Source organism: Drosophila takahashii, chromosome 3L (assembly GCF_030179915.1).
Source record: "Drosophila takahashii strain IR98-3 E-12201 chromosome 3L, DtakHiC1v2, whole genome shotgun sequence".
NCBI classification, from domain to species: Eukaryota; Metazoa; Arthropoda; class Insecta; order Diptera; family Drosophilidae; genus Drosophila; species Drosophila takahashii.
In genome coordinates, this window is record NC_091680.1 from 25352164 (window position 1) to 25379740 (window position 27577).

Below are 27577 nucleotides of genomic sequence, written 5' to 3' on the forward strand. Positions count from 1 at the left end.
ATATTGCCTATTTAATAAGGTTTTACATTTTAATCTGTAGCAGTCCACTGGTTTTATCATGCACGCAGATTAAAAATGTATATTTAAAACGAAGTCATCATAACCCTTCATCGTGTATTCGTTGGACAAAGAGTTAAGGCTCACCTGGCTACATCGGCATTATCCTTATTCATCAACATAATCATCGGGACATCAGCGACACCCTCTGCAGAGGTTACATGGACATTCTGCCGACTCAAATCGCTATTGTTGTTTGTTTGCGCCATCGTCTCCGCCTCCCTTCTGCTCCCTCTTCCCTTCTCCCTGCACCTTTCTCCACATTTATCCCTCTCTTCTGCGAGTACGGGCCACCCACGAAAACAAACATAAAGGTGCAACAATGACGCGCGTGGAGCACTGGGCTTTCTCTCTCGCCTTGGCTCCCTCTCATTCGAGAGAGAGAGAGAGTGTAAGTGCCTTCTCGTTTTCCTTTCTCTCTCCTGTTGTTCCAATGAGAAAGTTCGCTCTCTCTCGCGCTGTTAACACATTTCTCCTGCTGCTGAAAGTGAATGTTTGGTGAATGTCTAATGTTTGTTGTTTGTTTGTTTTCGATTGCAACATTGTCGGTAAAAGTTTTGAGGATAGGGGAAAGTAAATGTTAAATAGTAATGTGCTTCATTAGCATGTGACAAAATTCAAAATGCATTGATTTTAAGCTCTAATGACTATTTCTAACATTTTACAAGGATATCTTTTACACAAATCAATTTAATACATAATTTGATTTTAAATGAGAAAAGGAACAGAAAAACCTATGGAATTATTTACTCGATTTCATTGAAAGTGGTATCTAAAGGTATGCAATTAAATGCTGTGTGAAGCAGGCTCAGGCGCAGTTAAAAGTAGCGTACTATTAGATATTTTGTAAAGATGTTTTCTTTCCTGGTGCATTTATTTTGTGTGTGGAGCTGATTCTCCCCCTTAAACTTGTAAGGATTCCGCTTCTGTTGCCTATTATCCTGGCGAAAATCGACCCAACTCGACAACCCTGGCCGGCTATGTGGGCTGGCAGTTAACAGAGCTCCAATCCGTGTGGGGGTGCATCCTGCGCTCTCGCTCTCGCTCGCTCTCTCACTCCCCGGCCCATTGTCCTGCTCGCTCTCTCTGTTAACCACTTCCGCTGTTGTAATGCTTCTGCGCCGGCCGCCCGCCGACTGAAAGGAAAGGAATGGAAAGGCAAGGAAATCGGCAAGGCGGCAAGGCAACAGCTACAGCAACGAAGCGACGCGACGGCGACTGCGACGCCGGCAGCGACGTTCAGGAGAATCACGCTGCGCTCGGCTGTTGCTAAAAATCCTACGCAATTCGCGAGAGTCCTTCAGTCGTTATCAGACAAGCGAGTCCAGCAGTCGTTGCGTTCTGTTCCTCAGCAAAAATAAAACCGTGCAAGTAGCCTAGTGTGAATCCAAGAAATCTACAACCACAACAGCCGACAGCCAAAGGGAAATCGAATTCGAAATCGAGTCATCGAGCCAAGTAATTAATCCACGAAAGTAATCTCCAAAAAGTCAAACCGCCCTCGAAAAAATACCAAGAAAAGAAAAACTCTCTCGCACGAAGCGGCAATCGCGTCCTGAGATTTTTGTCACCGTGTGTTTTTGGCAACCAACGCGTTCAAGTGCAATCAACAACAATCCACAAAAAATAAATCCGAAACAGGAGCAGGACATTTGTCGCGCTGTCTAACGTTGAGCTTTAGTAGTGTTTAAAACCAGATTCAATAAAACAAAAACAAAACAAATATTAAGAAATACTGACAAAACAAAAACCGAAACTAGAGCTTCTTAAAAAGTTGTGAAAGAACCTACGAAACAGGGAAAATCCGCTACGGCAGACAGCTACAGAGATAAACAGCCAGCGAATTCATAGAGCCAAGATCAGCCAGCCAGCCGATCTTAGCCCATCGAGCCGACGCACATAAGTCGGCCCACACACACCCATTTCCTGTCGAAGGTGTTGCTATAAAACCCATCAAGATTTCACACTTTGGAGTAAATCTGTTCTACGTGAAGCAGCCAGCGGAGTTATTTCAGCAGCCGCCGCTTCCGCAGGCGACAATTAAAGCGATTAGTCCGCCCGTGACCGCCGTCGCAGCGCCGCCGCCGCCGCCGCAGTCGACGTTTACGCCGCTGTCGACGACAGCAGCCGCCACAATTCCAACAAAGAAGCTAGTTGTAAGTCCTAAGAATATCTAGTTATTCAAATTTTAATATGAATCTGAAGAAGAAACTTTTTAGTATTATCTGGAGATATAAATTCGCTTATAAAAGTATCTAGAAATATGGAACAAATTTTAGAACTAAGCCTGAAACATTTATTTCGAGAGCCAATGTTCTTTTTTGTGCATACTTTTAGACACTTTCAGAATAAATTCTAAAACCCTTGCAGTTCCTTTAGTATCAACCAGTATTCAATTTTGTACATCAATAATAACACAACATTTAAAACATAATCAAAAAATCCTTCATAACCTTTTCCTCTCTTAGTTAGGAAACGGAATCCTTAAAAAAGAAAGTTAATGACTTTCTCTTTCATTAACATTACTCATTTTAATGCCTTTATTAAATGATGTAGGTATATATATTTAACGCCAGCGAGCCAATAAAGCAGCATTGTAAGACCCCTAAATATCTAAATACCCCCTAAATGCCACCCTCATCTCTTAATTATTAATGCTATTTAATGAATGTTTTGGGTCTCGTCCCGACAAAAAGTATGCAATGAATTATTTTTATGCTGGCAGCTCAAACAATTCAACGAATCGCGCCGTTTGTTTTTGTTTTCCTTCCTTCTTCAGTTTTTTTTTGTTCTTAGCGTTTTCCCATTTTTTCCGTTTTTTTTTGTTTTCTTGGCCAGGCGCGCACGCAATAAATTAATTTATGTCCAACGTCAGGCACGTTTCGCACCCTCCGCAGGACTTCTGGTCCTCGGGCACGTTTCTCACCTTGCCTGCCATCCATTACCAAGATTTGCAAGTAAATCGCTTTAAGTGGCATTGCCCGAGTGAAAAGCACAACACAGAAATTAAAATTCCAACGACCATCATCAGCGAGAGGGGGAATCCGCCAAGTCCTCCGGCAGGACTCTAAAATTTAGTTTGTGTCCTGGCTGCCTGATAATATCGTTTCGTTTCGTTTCATTTTCGTTGCTTCGTTATAATTTGCTTTTAATTTGTTTGGCAAACGCCAACACTTCAACACGGTCGCTGGACAAAGGGACCGCGGTCATATGGCCCATTGGCCCGGCTATCTAACCCACACCTCAGCCACTAAAAAAGGCAGGGAAAAATGTCATAAAAATAATTACGCACCAGGAAAATAAACGCGGCATCGGAATTCGCGTGTCTCACTGTCCTGATCCTCGACCTCTGGCCCGCGGGCTCATAAATTTTATAACCCGGCTGTAAACGCGAATAAACCCTCATCGAAAAGTGGTCATAAATAAGTTGAAATATATTTATAGTGCGGTCTCAACTTGGTTAGAAGTTTTGATGAGGAGGAGTCCGTGCTGCCATCAACTTTTGGTTGATGAATGTTTCAAAAGGCCAATGGCTTCATTTCAGCGAATTAAAGAGGATGTTATGACTAACTACCCTGAAATGTTTTATACTACAATGATTAGTTTGGAATATATTAAAGTATCCTGCGTTTATCTAGAAAGTTTTAAACATTATTTTCTAAATACCTTTCTGGAACCACTAATATATGTAAAATATTTATTATTCATATTTTAGTAAGAAAAGTCTCTCCTTCATTCGTATTTTTCATTAAAATGTAAGTTCTTTCTGGGTTATAATATAACCTTTTAATGAATTTCCAAGAAACAATGTCCTTTTTCTATAACGAAACGCACTGTAGAAACCCGCTCAAGCCCAATTTAAGCCATGAACGTCTTTCATCAGTTTGGCAATAAATTTGCCATCAAACACCCAAATTGCACTGCTCGAAGCACTTAGCCCCCAGATCGAGGACTTGGCAGGACTGCTCACCTAGGAGCCCCGAACCCATCCTGTAACCACATTAGCCGCTGTCCCACATCGCTCGAGTTGTCTAACTGCCATTTTAGATTTGTGTCTAGTGACTTCGGCTTGTGGTAAACACTTGAGTTTAATGGTTTGTTGACTGCCTCGGGCTCAGAGCCCAAAGACGTTTTCTATAATAAAATTTTCGTCTATTGCCGTTGGCCATAAAAGCGGCAAAGCAGCAAGGCAGCAAAGCGGCAGCCTAAGCGGACATTAAAAGTCCCTATTCCACTTGAAAATCCTCGAAAGCCCGAATCCAGTGCTCGACTGTTTTATTATTTACTAACTATTTTATTTGATTTCATTCCGGGCAACGCGCTTAGGGCTTCAGCCAGCCTTTCTGTGAATTGTCCGATGCCGCAAAGCCAATTCCGGAGACAGCCACATGGATTACAAATGTCTGGCTTTTGCCTGACATGGAAGCCAGGCAGTTGGTTTTTGAAAAGGGCTTAAAGTTGCAGTATTTCGTAGTTTTGCAAAGCGGCGATGGGAAAAAATATACCTACAAAAAAAAACAAGAGACCCTCCGACCCCTCAGCAATTAGCCGTCATTCATGCGGGAAAACCGAAAAAAGCAATTGTCAACCAAATTGGCATTGGCATTGACTGGGCTGGGATTTGATTTTCACGTGGAGGCAAAAGAAATCATTGCTGTCAGCCAGCTGGGACCCCAGAGCACAAGTGTGTGCGAGATATATATGGCAATTCCAGCATTATGGCGTTTTCGTTTTTCGTCTCGTCGCCGCATGAAAATGTGCGTTGTGCCAAACCAATTGGGAGCTCTCGAGTGAGGGAAATGCGAGGGAAAATGGGAAAACGGGAGAGCGCGCCCAACTGACGCGTTTCCGTCAAGTGCAACAAGCTGGGAAAAGCGCGGAAAACGGCGGGGAGCAACCAAATGGAGATGGAGCAAAAGCAAAGGCAAAAGCAGCTCAAAAAGGAGGACCAGCTGAAGATTCCCCCAGTCAACGTGCAGGGGTTTATTAAAATTTTAATATCAACGCGAATGTCGACAGTCAGCCAAGTAAAAAATGTGTAGCGCAAACTTTTTCGCTGGAAAGAGGAGCAGGAGCCGAAACAGGACGAATGTCAATGCATACACAATGAAAAAAAAAATAGTTTAAAATTACATTTCACAATTGTTGTCTAACTTTCAAAGTTAAGAGGAATCAGAAATGTTTAGGGCTTAAGAGAAAATCCAAATTGTGGCTTTTCATATCAGTAGGGCATTAGATTTGTTTTAGAATCATTTACAATGGTAAAAAAGGGTGTTTTGTCAACTTTTTTTTGGCCAAAAATAGTACACCCATAAGAAATTGATATGAAACGATGATCAATTTGATATTGTGACCACATTTTTGGCTTGATATGCGGCATTTCAATTTGATATCATGTAACTTTAGGCGCTTTCTCCCTCTATTTTTTTTCTTGCTTCCACTCTTTTTCGAAGGCATAGAATCTCCGAGAGAGAGAATAATATTATTCAATACCACATTTCCCAGTATTGCGTATTAAAAAGGATTCGAATATTATAAAATAATGAATAGAAGAAAATTATAACTTAAAATCAAAGGCGAAACATTTTTGATTTCGGTGTATAGTAAGGAGAGAGAGGGACAAAACACTAGCAAAGGAAGAGCGGGAGAGCAATCAACCCCGGCGCAGGATGGCAGGATACTTGGATGCCTGGATGCCAGGACGGCAAGCTGCTGCTTGAGGACTTGTTCAGTGTGTGCGTAAGCAAAATAAGTCATTTTCCCTTATGGGCCATGCGGCGAAGAAGCTGCAGAAATTCATCGATTGAATACAATACAAATATGTCAACGAGTCGCTTGAGATGTCGCTGCTGCTGCTTCGGATTCTGCTTCTGCTTCTCCTGTGTAGTGCTGCTGAAATCTCAGACACGGGAAAGTCGTCGAGAAACGACGACAGGGGAAAAACGGGGCAAAATCGAGGAAAACGAGGAAAACTTGAGCGGCAGGCAGCCTTTGGTTTAACTCATTTCAATGCGCCCTGGGGGAGTTTGTTTTGGAGGCAAAAGCAATCAGTCAGTGGAGTGGCATATTCATCTCCATCCGTGGGGTGTTGAATTACGGGTATTTTGTGTGAATTGAATTTGGCATGCCCCAGGAGCGAAGGCGGAGGAAGCCGACTTCTTACTTCCCACTTGCCACCATCGGATTTGGTTTTGTGCCCTGCGTTGGTATGGGAATGGAGGCGTCGCATGCCGGGCCCACACCTTGCCAGCTATTTACGAACGCATTCCATTCCACCTCCGCCCCCACTCCCATTCCCAGATCCTGCGGAAAAGCCAGGAAAAGCGACAACCGCCGGCGGCAATCAGGGCGCCAATAACAAGGATGAAAGATGCCAAGGCGCTGGCGAATTGTTATTTTATGAAATTGCAAACACAATCAAGCTGAATTCCTGCTCCCCGCCCACTTTTGTCTTTGGCAATGTCACAGGCTTTCTTTTCGGTCTCCATCCCCCGGAAAATTGTTGTTTTCCCCTCCATCCCGTTTGCCAGACAAATAAATTGAACTAATAGAGCTGTTAACATTGGCAGCCTGCAAACTTATAACTGGTTCTCGGCTGCGGATCGGGAAATTCCTCAAGTAAAATATTCCAATTGCCATGGAACAATGCGGAAAGTGTGGAGTGGAAAAGAAACCGCCGAAGCACTCGAGCAACTTGCAAAACAAAATCCGCTTTTCAACAAGCTTTTGGCCAAAAAGGAAAAAATGCAGGGCATTGTTTTTGCTCCCTCTGTACGTTTATGTGTATGTGTGTGTGGGCCAAGTTATTAGATTCATTTCAAGTTGGCCGGGTAAAGTGCACTCCAAACATTGAGACTCCGTGGCGAGAGTCAGTCAAAGTAAAATAAGCCAAAGAGATGCGAATACGAAAAAGTTGAAAAAAAGACAAGACAAGACTAGCAAGGGCGCCCAAAAATGGGGGAAAAACAGTGGAAAACAGGGGAAACTTGGGGCTGCGGCTGGCGTTGACAACCAGCTGAGGAAAAGGGAAAAGCTTCGACCACAACACTATAAATGTGGGTAGTTTCCAAAGGCGGCACAAAAGAAACCGCAACATCAGCAACAAGATAGAGCAAAAGTGGGGTGGTCGGTGGAAAGTGGGCTAGTCGAAAAGGAAAAGCAGGGTGGAAAAGCTGTGGGTGGGCGGGCCAACACTTATTTCAAACAATTAACTTGATATTGTAACGGGGCTCGGGATGTTGCTGCTGCTGCTTCTGTTTTCCAACCTGCTCAACCTCTCGAAAGGTCGCCGGGGCCAAGTCAAATATAACCAAAGAAAACTCTTGGCAGCATGTGGCCAAGGGAAAAGCGGTGGTGGGTGGTGGGCGAAGGGCGGCGGCCAGGGGGCGGGGTCAACGGGTCGGAAAATGGGGGCCAGTGCGGTCCCAAAGAAAAACATAATAAAATCAAACCAAAGTGAAGATGCCGACGCCGCCACGGCACACGAAAGTAAAATAAACTAAAAGAAAAACAAAAACTCACGAAAAGCAAAGAGCTGCTCAGGAGTTTCCTCGGCGCCCGTTGTTGTCTCTTGGAATTGCTATCAGTGTTACAGCTGGCGGCGGCTTTTCCCCCGCTTTTCCCTCGCTTTTCCTCTATCCTATCCCCATCCCCCCACCAGATGCGAGGCCATCAACAGCAGCCGTCGCAGTTTTTGGCTGCGAGGCGTCAACTCTTGTGCTACAACTTGAACACGAAGTTCATCAACTAACTTGAGGGGGCGTTGGGTTAGTGGGTGTTCGGTGGGCGGGGGCGTGCCACAAATGGCAGCGTCCGAGGCGTTAGTCAGCCTGTTGTTGTCCACTGCAGTGAGCAAAAAACCAAGGGTTTCCATGGAAAAACCAGTAATTCTATACATAACAGTCGCCCAAGATTGAACTTTTTCAAGTTAAATAGAAAGAAGTTCTATTTGGCCAGAGTTATCTTGCCAAAACCTTGATCAATTTCCCCTTTTACCCGTTTTGTGTCAGATAATTTTCTTGTTACATCTCAAAACTTGAAATTCCTCTGGAAAATACAACATTTTATAATAATAAAATATATATCCAACTGAAAATAATACAACAAAAAATTGTTTCTTTATTTTTTAGCACTTAATGTTTTTAAACGCACTTTATTTAATTGATTTGCAGCTGCAGCTCCTTAAATGGTTTTTCATTTGAGAGTTTTATATCCTTTCTCCCTGTGTGCTGTTGCTGTTGCGGGCCATTGTTGCTGCTGCGTGTTTGTTTGCCACCGGAATGAATATTGCCCCGGACCAGAGGCTCCTCTGCTATTCTATATTTTTCTCTGTCTTTCTCTGGTGCCCGGAGCTGTTTGGCTTGACTTGGCTTTGGAGCCTGGGAGCTGCCTCTGCCCTGATGAGCGACACAGGCCAGACTTTCCTCTTTCCTCGAGGACTGCCCGAGCACCTGTACATCTGTGCAACTCTCCACCTGTCCACCTTTCCGCCCCCGATTCCCCACCTGCTGCTGCTGGTGGCATCGTCAACAGCAGGTCGCTGTTTTTCTTGTCCCCCTGTTTGTTTGTCTTACAAATTTACTTACGCTTATTTGAGCTGGAAATGAGCTGAGGCTCTGACTCGAGTTCGGGATAAACCACGGCCGACCCCGAGAGGAAAATATGCTTAAAAGTTTTCGGGCTGACGTTTTTATTTTGCGTTGACAAACACACGCGGCGTATGCGCAATAATTTACCAAATTATTGTGCCCAAGCAGCTTGGTCAACTGTTGTTGTGTTGTTTGGGGGAAATGCTTTCTGTATGATTAGTTGACAGAGCAGAAGGACTACAATTTTTTAGACGATTGATGAAAAACGCCGAAAGGTAGCGAAGGCAAGGTAAATATTTATCCAAATGTCAGGCCAGGAGAAATTGAAATGGAAATGGTCGGGGATGTTGGATTGGCGGTGAGGCAGCGAGAGATTTAAAAAGCAGGTGGAAAAAAGAATTACCTATTTAATCCCTGATGATCGCTATAATTGCATAATTCACCATGATTTACTCCCGGTCAAACACTCTCCGCGCATTTCAATTGCCAATCAATCGATGGCCCCTGGCATCATACCAAACTCGCGGCGCGCACAATAAACTATTTAGCCAATTGTTACAACCACCCCGAAAAGACCTCGTGAACCGAACAGAACCGGAAATGTTAAATGATAATGCGCGGCACGCATAAAATGCAGTCACTCCCCCGTGCGGTGCACACACATTCGCCTGGCGTATACGTAATTTTTATTGCGTATACGTAATGCATTTTGATGGCAGACAACGCTCGGCCGGCCACAGCGTAACAATTTAAATCGTCGGCGGTCATTTACGTGCACACCATGCAAAATGCATTTATTGCATGTCGTGCGCGGAAAGTGTTGGTGGAAAATCGGGGGAAAAAGCGGGTGGAAAGGCGAGCGAAGGCGGGGAAATGTGTGCAGAATGTGTTGTCTACTTTACGGCGCGTGGCTGTTATTTCCGCTTTCCGCTTTTCCTTTCCACTAATAAAAATCGTTTAAAAAACCGCATGACAGCAACAGCAGCGGCAGTCGCTACAATAACAGCATTAAATAATAACAATCATGTGTAAATTTGCCCTCTGCGCTCTGCATAGATTTATGTGTCCCGACAACTTCAAACTGCAACGTGGCGCAATAAATCTGGCAGAAATCTTGGTAGTGCCACTGCTCTCCTCCTTATCATCTCTACACTCCTCGCGATGCTGCATTGCTGGCTAAGCTTATTTGTCTCTCCGCATCTTCGTCGTCGTCTGCCATTGTCTTCCATTACTAAAATTAAAATCCAGGCAAAACGCGCTGCGATTCTATTACCAAAGTGACTCATACCACGACGATACCACGGGGCGACTGGAAAAACTCGCGACTGTTTCCTTCAGCTGCCTTCTCTATATCTATATATTTTTTTCCTTGACGGCTTTTACACTTTTAAACGGCGCTGCGGAGCGTGTTATTTCCGCTGCTTTTAGTCTGTCTGGCAGCAGGACTTCCACTCCGGCTTCTGTTCCGTTCTGTTCCGTTCCTGCCACTGATTGTGACTCTCTGCATCCCGAATCTGGAGCCCCAGACTTATGCCTTCCAATTTCTCCCCATTCCGGCATCCTGCCATCTGTTGTTTTTGTCGCCCTCGATTGTCTGTGTGTGTGTCTCTGTGTGTGATTCGCGTCTTGTCTTTTGGCAACGAAAAATACGTTAAATTAAATTATGATTTCAGCTCTCTGGCTCCACCTCCTTTCGGCCCACCTCACTTGGCTCGCCTCCCGTCTGCCTTCATATTCGTTAAATTCATTTTTGTGGGGATTTTTTATTTATTTTTTCACGTTCGTCCTTGCAAAATATTTGACTGCCTGTGCACGTTCATCAGACGAGGCTGAAAAAACACTTCGAAAAATATTTTATTCATTCCTGCATTGCTTGATTCAATTTTCCTATTTTGTTCAACACGGAATATAAGACTGCATTTTAAATATGGAATCGCTTAAAGTTTTGTAAGCAATAATTAAGCATACAAAAATTATTATTTTTAGAAAACGAAGAATAAAAAAATATCTTTTTTGCTTATCTATAATTATTAAAATAATTTTGTAAAAATGTAATACTTGATTTTGTACAATTCTTTTAGAAGTAAGTAAATAATAACTTGAATTTTACTCTATTAAATTCGGAAATACCAAGAAACGTTCCGTATTTATTTGCTTTTTTATTCAAGTGCAGGACAGACAGCTGAGCGAGTCAGCCAGTCACTTAGCCAGTCAGTTAGTCAACAACAGCAGAAGCGGCCGTGTAGCGGGAAACCAGCGAGGCGTGCGTGCCGCAATCCCAGGTCCCCTTCCCCCTTTACCATTGCCGCTTACTCACCCCCCCTTTCCCCCTTTCGCCCTGTCATTCCCTTTACCGCTCCCATTTTCCATTTCCATTTTCATTCCGGTTCTCATTCGCCTTCGCCTGCCATCCCGTTTAGTTGTGCGGGCTGCAAATCTTCAACAATTGCCCTGATTTATAATTTCTGCTTAGCAATGCAAAATACTTGAGCCGCGTTGGGCTGACTCTCTGCAAATGGGGGCGGCGGCTGGCAGCTGGGAGGGGGCGTGGCATTGTGGGGCTTCGCCGTTCGCATGTGTTTGGCTTAGCATACAAATATTTTGCTGTTTGTTTGCCTTGGTGCGCATAAACGGCAAGCTGGGTGGTTTGGGTGGTTTCGTTTCGTGTCGTTTCGTTTCGTTTGGTTGGGAAGAAATGTGATGAGCACGTTGACAAGTGAGTTGCCAGCCCCGCACCTTTCCATCCCTCCAGCTCCCCCGCTTTCGTCCTTTCGTCCTCTCACCACCAAACCACTCATACATAATCCAGGCAGCTGCGTTCTGCATCAGACGTCCGCCTGCCTCGTCATAATGTGGCTGGTAGTGCGCTTATGCATAATTTACCCACTCAGCAGTTGGCAGAAAAGCCAGAAAAGGGGCGTACACGTAGAAAAACGAAACATGTTAAAACAGGATCGTGTTGTCTTGAATTTTTCCTTTCTATTACCATAAGTAATATCCTACTGAAATTGATTAACATTTAAGGATAATAAAATTATGTATTAAATTTTGGTTAAGGTCCTAATTAAGTAATAAACAATTATTAGAAATTTTACAGATATGTTCTGAAAAATCTACAAATAATTTTTTAGAATTTGATATTATGTGGTACCCATTTTAACTTGATATGCGACATCCCAATTTGATATGCTCGAAATGCAAACGACAGGCCAATTTATCATACCCATATCGATTTGCTCCCGGCGTGTTTTTCTTTTTGTGTGTACTAAAGCCTTTAATTTCTAAAAACCTATTAGAATACCTACTCCAATTTTCCCTGTGCAGAAAGGCGCTGATGCGGGTGCAACTGGCTGCAGCGAAGGGAAGCCCAGTCACTGGCGATATCGCTTTGACTTTGTAAAACGCCAGAGCCGACCGAAAAAACAAAAAAAAATTGTTAACTTGTCGGGCCGCCAGAGCTCTCCAATTATCTTCTGATTTATGATTTCTCATTAATTTCCCAGCCAAATCTCAGCCACGTACGCTGATAGCCGGCTGGGCTCCATATATCTACATATGAGGCGGGTCTGCACTTATAAATTTGATAGAAGAAAACTCGGAACACTCGTCTCGAGATGCCTTTGAATTGGTGTATTTCTTTGGGGCCCGAAAGGGACTTATTAGAGAGCGTATCCTTTGAAAGAGTGACTGAAGGCAGGGCTCAAAGCCATGTTGTTTGCTGACTGATTGCTTTGGCCTCCGACCTCGTATTCCCCCTCCCACCAACCTCTCTCATGAATAGTAACGGAAATGAACGGAAAAGGGGCTGAGCTAAACGCAGAAATGCGTGCGCCATAAATTAAAGTAGTTTTAAGTATTTCTGTGCTGGCCATTGTTGGGCTCCCGCTTCTCCTTTTGCTGTATCTTTCGGTTTCGGTTAGAGTTTCGGTTTGGGTTTGGGTTTTCGGGGGTTTTGTGGCATTCGCGGACCGCCCGCTGCTCTGAAGTTTGAGGTTGAGCTTGTTTCGCCCCAAAAATAGATATACAAATGTGTTTTAATGGTCGCATTTTTTCCGTTTCTCGTCCTTTGTTGTATTACGTTGGCTCATCCTGTGGCTCCCCTTCTGAATCTGTGCGCTTTGTTATGCCGCTTGTCGTTTTTCTATGCGACCGAATTTATTTGCTACTCTCCTCCTTTTAGCCAGTTCTTCTTGGCCCTGTGCGTGCTTGGCCGCCATTCGCCAAAAGTTTTCCTCTTTTCCCTCTTTCGCTCGCCGGGCGCTTTTCCTCTTTGTCTGGCCTGGTTTTTCCTGGCTAGGCCTAAGCCCGGGGTGGCAAATGGTTTTGATTTGATTAATGAATGTTCTAATTAAGCAAAACCGTCACCTAGCCCGCCCCGAGTGGCCCGCTTTTGACCTTGGCCAAAAACAATCTACGGCGCCGAATAGAAGGAAACTTTCTGGGCCCGGGCCCCCCTTCCCCTGTCCATGGCCATTTAACGGAAATAGAAAGACAAATTATTTGGCTCAAGCTGAGTTTCGAGTTCGCTGTGTGTGACTGCAAGTGATTAGCGTTAAATGGAAGCCAGTATAGCAATCGGAATCGAGGGAAAACTTTATCGAAATTGACTCCGAATGGACACCACACACAATTTCAATTACCTGCAAGTTGTGATTGCGATAATTATGTAATGACCGAGCGCCTAATGATGATTGGTCCCGGAGTTTATGAGCCCGGCAATTACGTAAGAGAGCCAGGACTCGAATGCCCCATGTCCTGGGCTGACCCTCCTTGACTCCGATGCTCCCTGCTCAGTGCTCATGTGATCCTGTGCTCCTTAGCTCCTTTGCTGTGTTATGCAAATTTAAAACTTTAAGCACAAGTTGCGGCCGTCCTGGGTGTCCCATCCATGTCCTCCGAGTGTGTGTGTGCTCGCTTGTCTACCATATAAATTTAAACAATGTTGAAAACATGCTGCGTTGGCACTTTTTAACCACGCTCCGCACACACACACATGAACAAGGGCCTCACTCACACATCTGCTTAAGCAGAGGCAAGCATTTATGCCCTGCTCGCCAAGCCAAAAGTGTTGCATACATCGAGGGGCCTGCCGCACAATTTACATGCACGAATGTATGTATGGGCACACAGCAGCATCAGGCTTAGAGTGTGTGTGCTCGCCTATGTGTGTATTTAATGTCGAAATTATGGACGACAATTTTAATGACAATTCAACTTAACATTAGAACGACAGGGGCAGCAACATGCGACCAGCATCAGGAACGACTTTGTTGGTCGTTAGTCGTTAGTCGCTGCAGCAGTGGCAATAAAGGGTATGGAGGTGATCAGCTCGACCAGTAAATACCCTTCGAAAAATAGAGTAAAGATATAAACATTTTGTTTTTAAAAAAATTTTGAAAGTATAATTTAATTAGAATTTAATTAAAAAAAAAACTAAACAAAATATTTTAAGCTGTTGGTAAAAAAAAGTAAGGTATAGGAAAAATTATAAAAATAACTTAACAAAAATAAAATATTTGAAACAAAAATATAACAATCAAAATTATACCCTTTCTTGAGCCTCGGCTTTTAGAACTGTTTTATCAAGATTTTGAAATAGCAAACTTTATAAGATATAAAATAGTGAAAGGGGTAAATGGCAGTCCAAACTTGAATATGTTTAAATCCAATCAAGCCATAAATAGCGCCAATTAATGGGTAAGCCTGGCATCGGCAACAACAATGGCCGGGGCTTCTCTATGGCATCGGCATCAACGGCAGCAAAACAGTTTCCGTATCCGCCAGCCGCCATTGTGCCAGGATGCCAATGCCAAACACACACACACACAGAAACTCGCTGGAGGAGCGAGGGGAACGGGGTGAAGACACAGGGACACACACATGTGTCCTGGTCCTTCCTTTGCTTTTGCTTTCGCTCCTGCTGTCGACGACAATGCGTGTGAGTTAAATGTATGCGCATAAATTAATAATTAATTACACAGAATTACATTTCGGGCTTGTTGTATAATATTCATTATTGTTATGCATAAATAAGGTGACTTGCCAGGACTCTGTTGCTCTGGCTTTCGCCATCCTTTTTGCCACCCACCCGCAACCAATTTGTGAGCGATGCGCCATTTTAGTTTTTGCTGCCCCGGCGCATTATGGAGCTCATTAAAATGCCAACTCAGCTCAGATCGGTTCGGTTCGGAAACGAAGTTGGGGAGCTAAACTCTTCGACATCAATCTCCGAAAATGTATTTATGTGCCGGCCATATATTTCATTTGATTTACAAGTTTAAGCTGGACAAAAAAGCAGGACTTCACTCGGAATTTGCATTCCCTTTGAAGGAAGGTCCTCCTCTCACTCTCAGTCCGTTAGTCCCCGTCCCTGGGGCATATTCAAATGCTGATTTCTCTATGAACCGGGCCCATTATCCCTTGTCAGTGGCAGGACAGGAACGTGTTTATTGGCTACGTTCGCAGAGACATTTGCCGCATAAATATCAACGAAATTAAGGAGCGACCGGAGGATGGGACTTCCTTCTGTCAGGGCAATAAATCAACAAGGAAGACGGACGAACGAACGAACGCTTTTTGTCCTGCCGGATCGACTGGCCAAGCAAATTTCGAAGGAAATTGACCAAAAAGTATTAGTAACGGAAATTGCACAAATTTTGTTTGGGCTCAACGCACTGGGATCAGGACCACATGTGTCTGTGTCGGTGTCTGTGTCAGTGTCTGGGTACGTGGATGAGGGTGTGGGTGCGTTATGTCCTGTCTGTGACTGTGTGTGATTATGGTCATTTTAATTGAAAGCCAGACAAAAACAGAAAACCGAGAGCGGCAAAATGCGTCATTGATGGAGCATATCGAATTATGCATAACTAAGGATAGCCGAACGTGCACAGCGAAAATATGGGCTTTTAGGACCCCAGATATTCATATGATATCGAAAAAAATGTATCAGAGACAATTCCAGAAGAACTTTTGTTGTGACTTAAGATAATTTCTTCTGTTCTGTTTTTGTTTTTTGCTTTTAAGAACTAGAACTGCATATAAATGCATTTAATAACTAACTTAAAAATACCCATTAATCCTTAAAAATATATAAGTTTAATTTTTAAGAACTACTACAGAAAAAAACAGCCAGAAGTTTTAGAAAATCCAAAAATAAAATATAATCTGTGGCAGGATTTTATTTTTGAAAGTGTAAAAGGAAATGAACAAAGATAATGCTTGAATAAGCAGCCTCCATATATATTCCCCCCATCTTGTTTCCTGTTCTTATCCTGAAATGGCATCCTTTGGCATTTGTCAAACTTTCTATCAATGCTCATATTTCAGGCCGGAGCTCTTCACCAACACTCATAAGTATGTAACACTTTTTCCCACGGCGGCGGGCGTTGTGTTGGTGTCCCCTCCCTTTCCACCCTTTATTTTGTATAAAATTTGCATGGATAATTTGTCACTTTGAATGATGTTGGAGCTCTTTTTTCGAGTGGGTTACAACCAATCCCGTTTTCCCGTAATGCCGTTTTTTTCCTTATTCGCCCTCCCACCCCCTGCGAGCCAAATTCTTGCGGGAAGTGCGGCAAATGTTACAAATTGTTGTCGTTGAAAATCGCCCCTTAACCCGTTCGGCCACCCAGGCTGAAAATTCAGGCATCGCATCAGGAATTTCGGGGCGAACTTTAATAAACCCGCTTTAGCCGACTAATTTCACAATAAAACCAAATGACAGCACAGAAAAAAGGACATCCTAGGGAGGCCCGAAAGAAAAACCCTTTTTAACCTCGCATTTTATGGCACACATGCGCTAACAGGTTTAAAAATTACATTTAATGACAATTGGCAGAGTGCCCCGGTCCTTCGGTCCCTTTCCCCCATTTCCCCCCGCTTTTCCGCTGAACATGTGTCGCCGATTCGAGACATCTCCGCAGTTCCGCGCGCAATTTCCAGGCAAGTTGCTCCCATTAGCCACATAATTTTAAGTGTGTGCGTTGCCCGAATTTCCACCATTTTCCCTACCGCTTTTCACGGCTCGGTCTGGGGGGGCTGTCGCGTAGAACGAGCTCATTTAATATTAAAAGGATTTATGAGACATTTTCCTTTCATTTTGACAACGAACGAGGCAACGAGAAGGGCAGGTGGGGCGAGCGTCTGAATGGCGAATGAAAATTCTGGCTCGTTGATGAAATTTTCGCTTAACAGAATTTGCGACGCTTGGCGGACGACGGCGGAGCCTACGCACGGTTAAAGGGTTTTCCATTTTCCCAACCCGCGCACTCCACCTACCCCCAACCAGAAGAATCCCCCTTTCCAATTTCATTGCTCTACAGAAAAACCCCTTCCCCAATTTCCGTTTGCCATTGTTGTGAGCTCTTGGCAACTTTGCGCTGGTTTAGCTTACGCCCGGGAATTATTTGAGTGCTTTTTGGGAAGCGTTCCGCAAAAGCCGCCCCCCGAATGCCACGCCCCCATTCCGGAGCGTGTGAAAGTGCAGACGCCTCGAAAATCCTGTGTATCCGTGGGTGTTTGCTGGTGTGTGTGTGTGTGAGTGTACATTTTTGACAGATTTGAAAATTATTATGCAAAATGAATAATTTAGTTGAAAGTGTTAAATTGATTTGGCCTTTCCCACTAACATAACAGACATCGGCTGCTCCCCGAGAGATGATGGAGATGATGGCCATGTCGGCATCGCTTTTCATCCCCCATCTCCTAATCCTTGGATTCGTCCGGAGCAGGACGAGCCAAGTCGGCAGGATAAGTCGGGGTTATCGATAGCAGCTATGTCAGAATGAAATATGCATGCGACTTGTCAACAGTCTTGAGCATCCGACGAGAGGCCGTGATAAAGTGTCGATTTTATTGTATTTTCCTATTTATATGCTACGCCTTATTAAAATCCGCAATGTTTGAGGAAAGGCGTAAATCTGTTTATTAAATAAGCAGTCTAGGTGTTGAATTGATTGATGGCCTTTGGTTTTATTTGCAGGGTGTAGTATCCTCTTACACATCCGATCGATTGCAGTGATTGGATTAAATGGAATGATTAGGACGTCAATGCAACAAAAGTAATTTAATTTAAAGAATAGAAAACAATTAAAATATTTTGTAATGAATGCAAGACTTCCCTTTCTTCTTTCTAACTTTACGGTAAATCACTTTTTTTAATGGGTTTTAATGTAAATAAATTCAATTTACCCATCACACATATTGATTTGACTAAATTATAAAGAATATAGAAACATTTTTGGAGTTGTCTTTTTAATCATTCGTTTTATTTTGATAAAGTTATTTGTTTCGAAAAATGAGTCAATGTATTAAACTTATAAAATAAATTTTTTTTGGCTTATTTTTTTGTTAAATTATGAAATATAACTAAAAACAAGAAAGGAAGCTAACTTCGGCCTGCCGAAGCTTATATACCCTTGCAGATAAAGTAATGCTCACACGGTGCAGTTCCAGGGATTCCAGATTCAGCGTATCTATTTTAATTTTGCTTATACATAAGTAGTCAAGAATCAAAACGCCTACTTCCTACAAAGTTACAATGAATTTTCTTATATTTGTTTGAATACTCCTATGGAAGCCTTAAGGTATAGTGGTCCGATCCGGCTCGCTCCGACATATGTACTACCTGCAATAGAAAGAAGACTTTCGGGAAAGTTTCATCGCGATAGCTTTAAAACTGAGAGACTAGTTCGCATAGAAACGGACAGACGGACATGGCTAGATAGACTCGGCTATTGGTGCTGATCAAGAATATATATACTTTATGTGGTCGGAAACGTCTCCTTCACTGCGCTGCAAACATCTGACTGAAATTATAATATAACAAAATCTTTAGGGAGATCTAAAAATCTGAATGAAAACTGTGCTATTTGCTGCGGCTTTGATTCCTTACATATGGGACGTTCCATATCAACCCGGCCACCCCCTTTTTTGATTTTTTTTTCTATGTGGACAGTACCACATTGATTGCAAAGCCCCTTGCTTTCAATAGTTTACCTTATACCTATTTTGTCAATGTTACCACTCTTTCGCCGTATAATCGCGTTGAAAAGAAAACACAAAATCATTTTTATCCTGCGAACGGAAGAAACAATTGGCATGGTTCAAAATCAGAAAAATCTGTCTTTCCATGGCCGATTACGAGAAAAAAAATAAATTTTATTAGACCGTAGATGACCAAGCGATAGCGTTTTTAAAGTCTAAAAGTGGGATTTCGTCCAAAGGGCCAGTCTGCAAAAATACCATTATATTTTTCTCAGAAAGCCCCATATTTAACGGATTTTATGCCGCTGGTTTCAAAGTGGGATCTATCTTGTGGAATTATCTATGAATTATTTTCATTGATTTATTAATTTTTTCCAAAGCATATACGATTATTTTAAATTACTTATTAGTTCTTTCTGACAGTTAACTACACTAAAAACGAACAAAAGTATTCATAGCTAATTACTCAAGAGAGATCCCACTTTGGAACCAGTGGCAAAAAATCCCATAAATCTGGGGCCTTTTGAGAAAAATATAATGGTATTTTTGCAGACTGGCCCTTTAGACGAAGTCCTACTTTTAGACTTAAAAAACGCTATCGTTTGGTCATCTACGGTCTAATAAAATCAATTTTTTTTCTCGTAATCGGCCATGGAAAGACAGATTTTTCTGCTTTTGAACCATGCCGATTGTGTCTTTCGTTCGCAGGTTAAAAATGATTTTGTGTTTTCTTTTCAGCGCGAATATACGGCGAAAGAGTGGTAAGATTGACAAAATGGGTATGAGGTAAAATATTGGAAGCAAGGGGCTTTGCAATCAATATGGTACTGTCCACATAGAAAAAAAATCAAAAAAGGGGGTGGCCGGGTTGATATGGAACGTCCCATATACTTAATAGTTTAAAGTTGGAAGATCGAAACCCTTTGCCTCAGTGGAGTCCATTTTACAGTAGACATCCATCCGTAGGGCGACTTTCCTGTCATCTGCATTGTAAACGGTCCGCCTTCTTGCGCTTTCGTGTGTCCTTCCCCCAATTCTTCCCCCTGCTCAACCGATTCTTCTCATCACGCTGCCACGCCCACCGCTTGCTGCACGCCCACTCGTGACGTCATTTGTCAAATTTTCGGCATTACCCGGCCAAAAAGACATGGCCATGGCCAAACATTGTGCCAGTTGTCGGCCCCGCCCACTCGACCCCACCACCCCGCCCCCCAGGACATCCGGCGGCTCATCGCAGTCCTTGTGGCTAATATTGACATTCCTAATCTGTGCTCCGCTGCGGTGGCCGTTAAAATGCCGTGTCACTTCGTTAGTATGCGTGTGTGGTGCCATTTGTATCTGGATATCTGAGTATCTGCGTATCCTTGTATTCTTGTATCCTGGATATCCATGCTTCCCCCGGCCGCGTGTGTATTTGTCTTGAGGTCGCGTTTGGTTCGGTTTTGGGTGTGTTTTGTTTTTGATTCATGCCCCGCTATCAGCACTGGGCGTGTTCCCAAACTGGTTCATTTATATTTGATGATGACATTGCCGACATTGGTCGAGCAATCAAACTCCCAGCTCCAGTTTATTAGTTTAAGTAGCTCCATTCTGGGAGTGATTAGTGCAGGGCGGAGTGCGTTGTGGTCGACAGCTGGAGTGAAGCCTGTAACCGCACAGAGGAAACAGTTTTGGCACTAAAAGGGAATCATTGTCTTCCCTTAAAACTGCTCTTCAACTTGAGGTTCCTTTTAAATGATAAAATTTGCATAAATTAATATATAAATATTGTTTAAACCTTTTTAAGTATTTTCTATCAAATTATTATCAGTATAATTTAAATATAGGTGTCCTAAATATGTTTCTATAATTAAAATACAATTGATTGCCCCTTTTACGTAATTTCAAACCACTAGAGATTTGCTATCATAATTTTTCGCTAGTGCACGGACACACTCAAAGTGCTGGCCACTGCAGTTTGAATCGCTTTTTAACAACGCTGCAATTTCTGTACCCATTTTGTGGCTGGTGATGATGAGCCACATGGGTGGTGCATCGACGGGGGGTGGTGCTAGATTGGTGCCGGGTTCAACGTTGTCTCGGACGTCATGTTGTTACAGTTACTTTCTTGCAGCGCACTCTCAACTTGATTTCTGCTCGTTTTTTGCTTTTGCAAATTGTTAGAGGGAACGCCCGCGGAGTGCAGCACCACCTAACCTCCCCGCCATCCGACCACAAGCCCCACTGCTAACTCAACCTGGCTAAAGTGCAGCACAGACAAAAAGAAATCAGAAAAAAAATGGAAAAACAGGAGGAAGAAAAACTAGAAGCGACAGGAAGAAGGAGACCAAAAACAGAAGCCGGGAGCTGAGCAAGAAGACAGGACTCTGGGCCAAAGCGATTTGCCTTGCCAAAAGCTGCACGACCAACTTTGTAGTAACATCTAAACCTCCCCTCTCACTCACTATCTCCGTCTCTATCTGTGCGAGTGAGTGCGACAGCACAAGTGTTTTAATTTTACGACATTGTATGAATTTTACTGCTGGCACTGCAGAAACATCAGCACCGCTGTTACATATCGTTAGCTTCCTTAACGGACATATCCCACATCGCCTCCGCCACACAGCCCCTCTTCATAAAGGGGGTTTCGAGGGGGGTTTGTCTGTACCGTGCTCATAAATTGCAGCTTGCAAGCGTCAGTGCAATCAGCGTCATCAGCTTCATCCGGTTTATTCGAGGGTCCCTCGAACCGTGGGTCCTCCCTCGCTGATCCCGTCAAGAACCACGCCCCCTGCCGCCCTCTTGGCTTTTCCCATCCAACCGTGGCAGCCTCTGAACTTAGCCGAGGTCTCTGGGGTTTACTTAGCTTGTGGGTAATTTTTTAAAAATTATACAAATTAAAATTGGTGGGGCTCTGCGATGGGCCCACTGTGCCTTAACTGCCGTCACTTAACGTTAACAGTTTACGCTTGCCTGCGGGCTAAAAAGGCTGGCGTTGCACTACACACACGCAGACAGCCAGCAGCTAACACACACGAGTGCACTGCGGGGAAATTTTGAGTATTTTGGGAATTTAAGAGAGAGAAAAGCTCAGCAAAAATCACAATAAAACACTTTGTTGTTGTAACCATGATTTAAAAGGAATAGAAACTAAAAAAATATTTTTAATAACCAGTGGTTTTATTATTGAGTTAGCAGTTAACTTAAATTAAACTATTTTTGTAATAGCTTTTAAAATGTATTGTATTTATTTTTATTATTTTAATTAAATTTATTTATCAATTTATTTTTCATTTTAAAAGTGTATACGCCTGTTTAAAACCCATTTCTTTGAGTGCACCTACATATGCAAGCCTGAGGCTGCTTGCTCGTCCTTGTCTCGCCATCATTTTCGGTGCTGGGTGCTCGACGGCTGCTGCTTCTGCTGCACTAACTGCGTAAAGTTGGCACTTGAAACTGTCAGCTTAAAAATGCCAGCTGCACACACACAGACTCGCACATCTGGAGGCGGGGGAAGGAGAATAAGGGGCCATGCATGTAGTACATAAAATGCACAAAATGGTCGAACGACTCATGGCGAAAGTTGGTGGCCATAAGTTACAGGAACTTGGGTGGAAGACGGGCGGGCTCGAAGGTCGAAGCCTCAAGTCCCCGGGCTCCGGGCTCCCGGCTCCCGGTCGTCTAAAGGGTCATAACTTTCGGTGTAACCCGCGTAAAGTCTAGGATAAAATGCATATTTAAATACCGCCCAACTTAACCTTTCCGCTCATTACTCTCCGCCACTATATGCATATATATGTGTTAACCCGTTTTTCGTTTTTTTTGGCCCCGTTGCAGATGGTGACGAGAACGAAGAAAATCTTTGTGGGCGGCCTCTCGGCGCCCACCACACTGGAGGATGTCAAAAGTTACTTCGAACAGTTTGGTCCGGTAAGTGGAGAACTCCTACTATATACTATATAACCCCGTGATATCCATAACTACATACATTTATCGAAACGGGAGCCAGTCACATGCCAAAATGCTAAACGAAATGTAGCAAAATAATAATCATAAAAAATCAGAATGACAGGCAGTGGAGCAAATCATGCAATCTATTCGCACTGCGCGTGTTTCCCCAACAATGTTCGGGTAAATTTGTATATATATTTCTCTTTTTTCTTGCCGTAAGCAGTGACACCTTCACTGGCTGCCACTTGCTACGTTTTGTTTGATCAATAAAAACGCCAAAAAAAAAAAATGAAAGAATTCGAAGCCAGCAAATGAAAGAGAAAAACCTCTAAAAAAATTCGAACCAAATTCAATCTTGACAAGTACTGCAAAGCCCAGCACTCCATTCCGCCCCCCAAAAAAACTCCACTTAAACACACACACACATATGCATATCGAGTGTGCAGCTGTGTGAGTGTGTTTGCGGCTGAGTGCCGTTCGAGTGCTCTTTAAGTTCTCCATTCAGCCATGTTGGGCAAAAGGCCGAAACGGGGGCCTCGCCAGACTTGTTATAGCGCAAAAAACAAATTTTTAGCACGAGCACTGAAATCCTGTGTTGTTGATTACGATACTAAACGAAAATCGATTTGTTAGACGCTCTTCTGCCTTCCCGCCGCCGATTTTAATGAGCGACTCTCCCGATCCTGTCGAAGCGCAAAAAAAGCCCCAAACACGAATTTTTCATTAACGATGTGCTATCGGATGGTAAGGGGATTTTACAAGAGGATAGAACATGTCGAGAAGAGTTTAAGAATTAAATGGTTGCTGCCAGGTAGATATGGAAAGCGTTGAAGTGAAGAGGAAAAAGTGAAAAAAAGGGGAAGAACAAATTAAAGGATGTAGAATTTAAAAAATAATCGATGTTACTTTAAAAATATTTGTGACAAATTTGAATGTGAAAAAAGTAGCTGTATCGGATAACAGCTAAAAATGCCATTATTTGTTTTTCCCCAGCAAATTACGCAGCCAGGTCTCGAGGGGATTTTTGACGATTTTTCTCGATTTCCCGCAACCCATGCGAAAAGTCCCCCAAACGAAATTCAACTCCGCAGGTAAAGCTTCCGATAATTGACATAAATTGGCGCTACTTTTTGTCAGCTCCTCGCCGCAAGACGTCAACTGCCATTTGCAATGCTCCATTGCCCCGCCCACTAAAGCTATATATACCTATATATATATATATAGCGATAGCACTTGATAATGCGAATATAATGACGAGTGGGGGAGGAGCATCCATAAACGGCCATCAATCAAATCAGCGCTGGGTAACGAAATGCTTTTAAGTAATTTTCATCATGCCCGGCCAAACTGTCAAAATCCATAACGATCAAATAGTGAAGATATGAAAATATATATAGACATGTTATATTGCATGGTATTGTATGGCAAAAGGTGAAACAAAAGACGGCGGGGCGATTTAACCAAGCGCGAATTCTTAATGGAAAACTTTTCAATTAATCCGCATTGGCAAAGGAAATTATAATAATAACTTGGCTGCGAGTGTATAAGCCCGCCCATAAGCTGTGCGGAGAAACTTTCGACAGGCAAACAAAACAGAAGCCCAAGACCAGTTTTCCCTTTCCCTTCCCTTTGGCCAAGTTATTGATTACAACTAATCCCCTTTGGCTTTTCCCTGCCGCCTCATTGGGCAGCTGGGAAAAGCCGGGGAAAATCTGATGGGTGGGTGGTTAGAGAGGGTAGACAGATTTTCGCCAGGTCCATAAACAAAATAGCAAAATGGCAAACGGCGGCTTAGTTTACCTCCCAGTTTTCCACCGGCTCTCCCCTGTTTTTGGCGGCAGGTGACCAGCGAGGCGTTAATGACTTTAGCGGCCATTTTTCTTCCGCTTTCGGATGAGATGAGCGCGGAGAGATTGCTCCTGGCAAGATTGATTAGCCGGACAAGTCGGGGCGCGCCATTCAATATGATTAATAGTTGCATGCGTAGCACCCACAACAACATATCCCGATCCCTATATAAAGCTAGACCCCTGCTCCATATATAAAGCAGATAGAAATTTATGACGCAGTCCTGCCAGCCAATTCCGTGTTGCCAGGCCAACCTTTTTTATGTCAGTTTGCAGCGAATACCATTTTCTGTTTATTGTATCTTTTCAAGTGCCGTTTTCAAATGTTTTCATTGTTGTTTAGCTGCATTTCCATTTTCATTTTGCAGTGCACAAATACCACTTTCGGATGCCCTTCAAAAATGTATGCTCTTGAATTTGCATTTCGCAATAGAAAAAGGCTCTCAATTAAAACTGGGAACTTTATATAACTATATGGTTTTTAGATATCTGTAGCACAGTTTTTCTGAAGAAAGAATTTCGGAAATTCAAATCAGCACTCTTAAAATATTAAAATCCCTATAAAAAGAACAACAGCTCTTAAAGCCCCACCAAAAATGACCCTTTAAATGCAAATCAGAAAACTATTTCCTAAATGCGAAAACAAATCAAAAGAACTAAGAACTGAGCAAAAAAAAACCAACAGGATAAGCAAAACACAACGGCTGAAATTCAAATTTTTCCTGCGCAGGTTTTCCCTGCAAATGTTCTATTTAACAAGCACACACACATGCAAAAGGGGGCTGCGAGGTGGAAATGTAGAAAAGTGCCACCCAGCTGACCTCAGATGCTGCAACCTTTGGCCACTGATTTTATTGCAACTGATGCAGATGCTGCTGCTGCTGCTGCAAGCTCGGCGATAACGAAAATTCCACATTCGAAAGGAAGGGAAAATGGGAGGAAAAAGGGAGTGGGAATCAAAACAGAAACGTAAAGCTCGTTGGCTAAAAAATTGCAAATAAACTACACATTTTGTAAAGTCCCTCCGCATGGAAATTGCCCGGCCAACTATCAGGATCTGGCAGCCAAGTCCGGTCTCCTTTGGACTGGCTTTTAAAGGTGTTTACGGTGTTTGCATTGCCAGATATCCCCCTCCCCTTACCCCCTTCCCAAGCACCGCAAAGGTTAGTAAATTTAAGCGCTTTTCATAAGCATTTTATGGGGGCCAGGACCCCGAATCTCGCCAGGCAAATGGCAAAAAGTGCACCTTCTCCCGGGAAATGGGCAAAACTGTTGGCCAGGGCACTCAAATGTCAGATAACTCTCTTTCTGCCCCTGGAGACCCGCCCACTTCGGTATTAATTATGACAAATCATGCAAAGCAAAGCCAAAACGAAAACAACAGCACAGAAAAAACCCCAACTAATTTCATTAAAAAACAATTTTTTATGATTTAATTATGGAAAGGCAAGCGAGCGAGAGCTGGAATACACTGGCGCAAAAAATAACAAAAAGCCACTCGAGATTAAGTGTGATGAATAATATTATTGCAACGCTTGTAGCGTAACAATCATAATAATAGAAAAAGTTTTGGTTGAATGGCGGCATAAAGTCGTGTGCCACACAAATCTAGGAAAGAATACAAAAAGTGTTTAAATTAAAGCGGAAAATAAGGCTGTTAAATAAAATAAGTAATAAGAAGCCAAAATGTAATCTATAGATTTGAAAAATCAAAATATGATGTCATAGTAAGCCACATTTATTTATTCAAAATTTATTTATCAGGCATTTAATCAATTTTATGCAATTGCATATATATAGAAAAAATAAATTCAATATTTCCGTAAGACTTTAATATTTGCCTAAGTTTGCCTAGTTTAAATATAAATCTCTGCCACCCCAGCAAAGCGTGATTAATTAAGCTAGATGATTCGATACTCTGGTGCTATAAGGCCCATTATTTGGTAATATTTTTCCCAGTGCTCGGCTCTGTACGTGAATAAGAATCCGAGTGAGTCCTGGCTGCTGCTCCTGATTCTGTCAGAGTTCACCTGGCTGTCATAACTGTGGGCAATTTTTGAGGCGTTCTGAATGAAGTGTCTCGCCCTTTCTCCTTCCCTCCACGTCTAGCTGTCTCTTTCGGGGAAATGTGGGGCTTGAGGGGCATAAATTATGATGCGCAAATCTTCAGCTAGCTGAATGTAAATGTAAATGAAGGCACGCCAGTGCTTCTGTATGGGTGAGTGTGTGTGTTTGAGCCGACTGTGTGTGTGTGTGTGAGTGAGTGCACGATGAGTGGCAGATTTGCATAATCCTTAGCAAAAGGTTTCATGACAACGCTGCTCGAAATGTCAATGTGGGCGGATGATGTGCCACCGGCCCCCTTGACAAACAGCAGGCCCAAACTCAACTCAAACCCAGAGCCCGCAACAGAAACAGAGCCACCCTAGAACCTTTCAAACCACTCTAAACCGGCCCAATCATCTATAAGCTGCGCACAGTGGGGTAACAGAGGCCGATTTTGCGAATTAATGTTAAAATCAAATCTCAAAAATCTCTAAAAGTAATGATGGCAGTTTATGGTACATTGAATGACCTTTCATAATCTAAAACTCAAATCGCATTTAGTTTTATCAAACTAGAGTTATCCTTTCTTAAAGTTACACTTTGATTCACATTTCATCAAGACTATCCAAATTGTACTTTTTCTTCATTTTTAAAAAAATATTAAACTAACATTCTTTAATGTACCAAAAAACTGAAAATGCCATTGTTTTCTTTTAAATCTTAACTAATTTTTCACTTAAAAACAAAAATGTAGAATTCATATATTATATTTTTAATAAATATTTTTCATACACCTTAAATTTAACCTGATTCTGAGAAATCTTTAAAGATTTCTCAAAAGAGCCGGGTTTCGCCGTTTTCATATTTTACTGAAAATTTCTCTGATATATAAACTTTCAAATGTGCAAAAATAGAGGTGCTGTTTTGTGCTTTTTTTGAGAAAAGTTAATAACAGTAACCTAACCTCAAAAATTAAAAATTTTTCAGAAACGGTTTTATTAGTACGTTTGCCTTTCCTGGGCATATTTTAAGGAAGTAAAATACACTTTTACTAACTTTAAGGCAGCAGAGTTGGAATCTTTTGTTCCTTTACCTCTATCGTTTATAGGTAGGGAGATATCTTCA

General features: G+C 42.7%; 1 protein-coding gene across 8 annotated transcripts in view; it reads left to right on the top strand.

The window, feature by feature from the left end:
• Rbp6 (RNA-binding protein 6) overlaps positions 1 to 27577 on the top strand; it is a 194505-nt gene that overhangs the window by 96505 nt on the left and 70423 nt on the right. For 7 of the 8 annotated variants that reach the window (XR_011418872.1, XM_044393782.2, XM_070216000.1 and 4 more), the window contains exon 7: positions 22446 to 22538. Coding sequence is in view for 7 of the 8 variants with exons in the window: in XM_044393782.2 (XP_044249717.1) it covers positions 22446 to 22538 (93 nt within the window). In the remaining variant the exon portion in view is untranslated. Of the gene's footprint in view, positions 1 to 1361; positions 2214 to 22445; positions 22539 to 27577 lie in introns of those variants that run through there. The other variant, XM_017148440.3, reaches the window with a different exon arrangement.